General features: G+C 34.0%; 1 protein-coding gene across 1 annotated transcript in view; it reads right to left on the reverse strand.

Annotated features, from left to right (window-relative positions):
• Positions 1 to 5,598, reverse strand: part of LOC143250632 (glutamate receptor ionotropic, kainate 1-like) — a 57,471-nt gene extending 51,873 nt beyond the window's left edge. Inside the window, exon 1 of the mRNA XM_076501492.1 lies at positions 5,464 to 5,598. Within this exon, the coding sequence (XP_076357607.1) occupies positions 5,464 to 5,560 (97 nt within the window). The 5' untranslated portion in view covers positions 5,561 to 5,598. The remainder of the gene's footprint in view (positions 1 to 5,463) is intronic.
• Positions 5,599 to 6,000: the final 402 nt, after the last annotated feature.

Here is a 6,000-nt window from a genome sequence, read left to right on the forward strand (position 1 = left end):
GTGTCTGTAGAATTTCAGGTCGCTAGAATCTTTATTCGTTCTATGTGATATTTCATTAGCTTGCCTCATTAAAAAAAATACGCATGCGCCCAAGCACGTGGATAAGTAATAACTCTCAGGTACATACCGCTAACACAAGCACTTGAGTGTCTATCTCTATGTACTTTCTCTTTGTAATATAAGGAACCAATTCTTATCCATCTGATTTTTTGCTATCATGCCTCATTAAAACGATACGCACGCGCATGCGTGCTCACAAACTAAAACTATTTAAAAATTAAAGTCAGCCCTTATCATTCATATATCTACCAAGCTTTTTTAAACTCACTCACATTTACTGCTTCACAACATCCGAAGGCAACCATTCCATAGGACAACCACCCCATTTGAAAAATAAACTCTGTTAGTTAAAGGCCGCTTCTATATTTCTAAATCTACATTTATGTCCCATAGTTCAATAATTCTCTGTTCAGTATGAAAGATGTTGACGCATCAACTTTGTCAATTCCTTTTATAACCTTAAATACTTCAATCAGATTCTCTCTGACTCTTCTTTTTTTTCTCCAAGAGAAACAACTTTAAGGATCTTACGTTCTTCTCATATCACATCCTCTCCAACCCAAGTATCTTTTACTAACATTCCTTTGAACTCTTTTCAACACTTTAATGTCTTTCCTGACGCAAGGAGTCTAAAAATGAATATTCAGTATTTTCGTGCATACAACCTAAACTCCTATTTGCTTTACCACTAGCAACAACACGCTGCTTAAAAAGGCTAAAGAGACTACTCAACCATTACACCAAGTTCCTTTTCTTTCACGACACTGTTAAGATTATTCCCATCCAAATTATAATTATAATTCAACTTATGATAACCCACATGCAATATCTTGTTTATATTTGCCCAACTCACTAAATGACCTAAAGAGAGGTAAGTAAATTTTTACTGTTGAAAGGCGTTGTTTTGCATTTCAATTAACATTGTTAAAGATATGGCTTTTTGTTTAATAGTATTTCTATTTAATCTTATGTAAAGAGTTTTACGTCTGGCGTTTTGTAAACTATTTCTGATTTTTTCTTGTCTATTTTATTATTTTTGTACGTGATGTTAAGAGGCTTACTTTATTTTGTTACTTTGATAATTTGATGCAGTTTTTTTTCTAATAAATACCTTATAGATATCTTCAGTGATCTGTTAAACCGAAAAGTCAGAATAAGCCCCAGGAATATTTCATCCCAACTGTATACTGAGAGTGACCGCAAATCACGTGGATAACAACTTTATGCTGAGAATAATGCTATAAATATTTTTAATATATTATGCCATGTTTTCTCAGTATGAAATAAACTGTGTAGAATAATTTTCACTGTTTGCGAGATTATTTCTTTAATTTGAACTCAATCAATGTTTTTAATCAACATTTTGTAATGTAAAACATTCTCGGATGAGTCTCTTACCATTTTGTGGTTCCTAATTGATTACTCTAAGTAAAACCCATTAAACCTGAGAATACTTCAACCTTAGATATTAGTTTTAAATTATCTAATTTGAGGTCTACGTCTATTGTTGTTTACTTTTCCATTTAATTAGAAGAAACTATCAACTTGTAGGCTGTAATGATAGTTGAAGCTGGGGGTTATTGTTTTACATTTAAATATGATTTATAAATAACCTTGACAATGAGTTTTTAATAAAAACAAATTGTTTGAGTTTTAAAAAATATTGTAACTCAAAATCTATAGTAATGATGGATACAAGGGGTGAGTATGCTGTATTACCACACCCTAACTGACCGTATCACCATGTTTGGTCAGTCGTGTTCTATCTGATGACTATGCATTTTGAAACATAGTTTCATTTCAAAATACTTTGTCGTAAGGCTTTCATGTTCAAAGCATACCTCTCTTCTGAGATGAGTAATCATAATTAGTGTAGTGTACGAACACAACGAATTTAAAACATTAATTTCAACAGAACTAATTCTACAAGACAACTTCTCGTAAAACGGAAGCAATATTTCTTCGTAAAGAGCAGTACGAAAATCTCTGTTTCATTTTCCATCTACTTAATTTAGGCGACTGTTAACAAGGAGATATGACTGGAATCCTCATTTTAGTGAATAAAAGCTTATGCTATTGGACTCGTTTCCAGCCTCAGATTTCTGTTGACTACTTTTTTGGGTACTTTTGTTAGAAACCTACGAGTTCAAGGATTCTCGTGTGTTTCGAGATTCCTCACGTTAACTCTTTGTTTTTCGATGTAATTAAGCGTAAGGACTGACTCCGTCTATGAAATTTGAAATTCCAAATCTGGAGACCTTTTCGTTAATTGGGTGTTTGAATGTGTTTCGTCACAAGGGGCTGTTATATACCCTTTCCAAAAGTGATCAAGTTTTAATGGTATTACACTATTTGCATAGCAACAAACAAGGTCAAGATATAGTTCTAATACAGTTTGACTACTGAGACTCTATACTAGCTGTGATTTTCATGTGACTTGCTGTTTGTACATTAATTATAATATTAAATCTTATTTCTATTTAAAAAGTTTAAGACTGTTTCTATAATAACCACTTCTATGATGCGTAAAACTTCTGGTGATGAGGAATTTAAAGGTCCATTACTAAGGCCAACATAGTTTATTTTTGTATTTTTGACAAATGCTAGTCTTAGTACCTTTATATTTTAAGCTATGTTCAAATGAAGTAAAAAGAATAAGTTCGAATAGTTCATCAAATACAAGAACTTATTACGCTACGTAACACAATAATTACCTTTTTGTTCCTGGGCAGAAAGTGTTATTTCCCAAATGCTTATGCCTAAAGTAAATGTAAAAGACCTATTTTTTTCTTCAAACTTTGCTTTTGTGACCTGGGTAATGAAATTTTGAAATTTACTCAGTTCCCAGAACATTCCTTGAATCTACCCGGAATGTTCTAGAAAGTTCTTGAACCTACGAGAATTTAAGAACCTTTTAGAATGTTTCCATAGTAATACATATACAGGGGCTCACCACTTCAGTTTAGCTCTAGCTGGCTAAGTGAACACATAGACCTATCTGATTTTATCAGAGATGGCATCAAGAAGCTGCAAGCATTCTCCAAACGTATTCTGCTATGTATGTGGCCAATTTATCAAGACAAGAGCAAAACAGTACTCTGTGACAGCAACAGCTATTATGTGTGAAGCCTACAAAGCATATTTCAGCATGCCTGTTAGGGATCAATACAAACCCTGGGTACCTCATTTTACCAGCGAACACTACACACAAACTCTAGAAGGTAAGACAAACAATTTTTGCTTGATTGAATAGTAAGACTTTATATTATACAAATTTTAGACCTTTTAAAATTCAGTGCACCTCAAAGAAAAATACAATAGCGTCAAGACCTTGCTAGAATCCTTGAAGTATGATGAGTATAGCTGGGAGGTTATTGGAAACTTCAAAATGATGGCATTCCTGATGGGTCTCCAAGGAGGCTTTACCAAGTTTCCCTGTTATATTTGCCTTTGGGACAGCAGGGACACCGCAGTGCACTACAACAGGAAGCACTGGTCACAACGGACCGAGTTCTCTGCGGGGAGACACAATGTCAAATGTGAGTCACTAGTGGACCTCCAGAAAGTGTTGTGCCAACCGTTGCATATAAAATTGGGTCTTATGAAACAATTTGTCACAGCTCTTGATAAGTAGTCTGCAGCCTTTAAGTATTTTCGAGGCAAAGGTCAAAACTGGTGTCTTCGTTAGGCTACAAATAAAGAAGATCCTGGAGTGCACAGAATTTCCCAAGAAGCTAAGTAGGAAGGAAAAGAAGCTTAGGGCATCTTTGTCGCAGTAATTTGGGGCTTCTTGGGCAATCACAAGGCCGAAAATTATGTGGAACTGGTTGAGGCTCTAGTGAAGAACTACGGCAAAATGGACTGCAGGATGTTCCTGAAAATCTATATCCTTGACGCTCATCTTGATAAATTCAAGGAGAACATTGGGGCACACTCAGAGAAACAAGGCGAGCACTTCCACCAAGATATACTGGACTTTGAACGCCGCTACCAATGAGCGTGTAACGAAAACATGATGGGAGACTATATTTGGGGGCTGATACGTGAAAGTGATTTATATTACAATCGCAAATCCCGAAAAACTACTCACTTCTAAACATTTTTGTGTAACTTTAGTATAAATACATACTATCTTGAATCATATGTTGTTTTATTCAGACCTTATGTAAATGAAAATGTTCAAATTTGCCCGTTTTTACATAGAAAATAGGTTAATTTCTAAATTCCATTATCCAGATCACAAAAAGTTTGAAGGGAATAATGACCATTTTCTGTACTTTTACAACATAAGCAATTAAGAATAACACATACTATCCAGGAACAAAATTTGTGTTACATATTGTTATACAATGTTTCTTTCGGACATTTGGCAAAGCTACACTATATAACATCCTAAATTTTGAAATGGTAGACAAAAAGAGGCATCTAATTCTAAGCATTTGCGGCCTCCATCTTGAGCTAGTGTACCTTACGCACAAATCAAAGTGGGGAGCACATTTTTCTTGTGTCGTTCTTGTTGCAACGAGATGCTAATAAAGTACACGCTAACTTTTGGGTCACTCTTGGCCGTACTATAAAATAAGATATGATAGCATTAAGTAAAGTGCATGAAAACAATGCTAAGTCTACATTGATATACATTGATATATTATAACTTAATATCTTCAGCGTTGACGATGTTATACCAGATTATACTTGTTATTAAGCTCTGTTTTTATACGAAAAATTACTTATGTTGCAATTTCTATCTCTTTTTGAAATACTATTTCATGTGTATTTTTCATACACCATTATCAAGTACGAACTGCGGGGTTTTTCATTATCCTACCTTTGCCTTACGTAGAAAATCATTATTTAAGTGGAATTCTCCTTTTTCATACATAAAACAAAAACTTTTGTTAATGCTGAAAAATTACGCTATATTTAATGTCAGTCTGGGTTTTTGAAACATGAGAAATATTTACTTTATGAAGATGAGATAATGGGAATAAAAACAAATAAAAAAATTGTTGTTTCAAGATCGAAATAAGGTTGTTGTTGTTTTGAATTAAGCTACACAATGGGCTATCTGTGCTCTGCCCATCACGGGTATCGAAACCCGGTGTTTAACGTTGTACGTCCGCAGACATACCGCTGAGCCACTGGGGGGTTAGATCGAATCAAATTAACAGTTATTGCAAACAAATATTTCTACGATTTAAACTTTGGAAAAATACCACGTCAAAGTCTTTTCTTCCATATGTAGAGCTACAAATATAATAAATTAGAAATGCATCATAGATTATTTTGCAGAATCAAATAGTTTTTTCATAGTATTTTATATATTTACGTGACGGATTTGCGAAGACTTACTTAATTTGTTTCCGTGCTTCAAAGTTTTGAAAAATGAAACGCTTCACTTACCTAGATTTACTACTGAAGGTAGGTTGCTTGCAAAGCTAAAAAGAACACACATAACACCAAACTGAAAGGATATTATTGTGCTGAAAGCGGAAGCCATATCTTATTTTCACTTTAAACTTCACAAGCATACACTACACAAGCTATAGCTGCAGACGAACATCTGTACTACGGGCTGTATATCACGTGGTTCTACTCAACTGTTCTACAGTGTTCATGACGAATTCGCCGATCGAAGCCTTTCTTCTCTTGTATCTCAGTTATCACCTCTTATTGAGTTTTCTCTCACAGTAATCTTTCTTCTATCACGAAGATGTTAGTTGAGCACTATGTATAATATAGAAATGGCAAAATCAGTTGTTTTTCTCTATAGTTTTTTTAATTTTTGATTTAGAGTATAAACATTTAGTTTGATCTACGAGGCAAAGAAGAATAAAAATAACATGTTTGGCCGTTAAGATACGTAAAAATAGTAAACTTTTCGAAATTCATGCCTTATTCAAATAAAGAAGAAGGTAGTTTGATTTACCAGTTGAACAC

The sequence above is a fragment of the Tachypleus tridentatus genome, chromosome 5, assembly GCF_004210375.1.
Source record: "Tachypleus tridentatus isolate NWPU-2018 chromosome 5, ASM421037v1, whole genome shotgun sequence".
Lineage (NCBI taxonomy): Eukaryota > Metazoa > Arthropoda > Merostomata > Xiphosura > Limulidae > Tachypleus > Tachypleus tridentatus.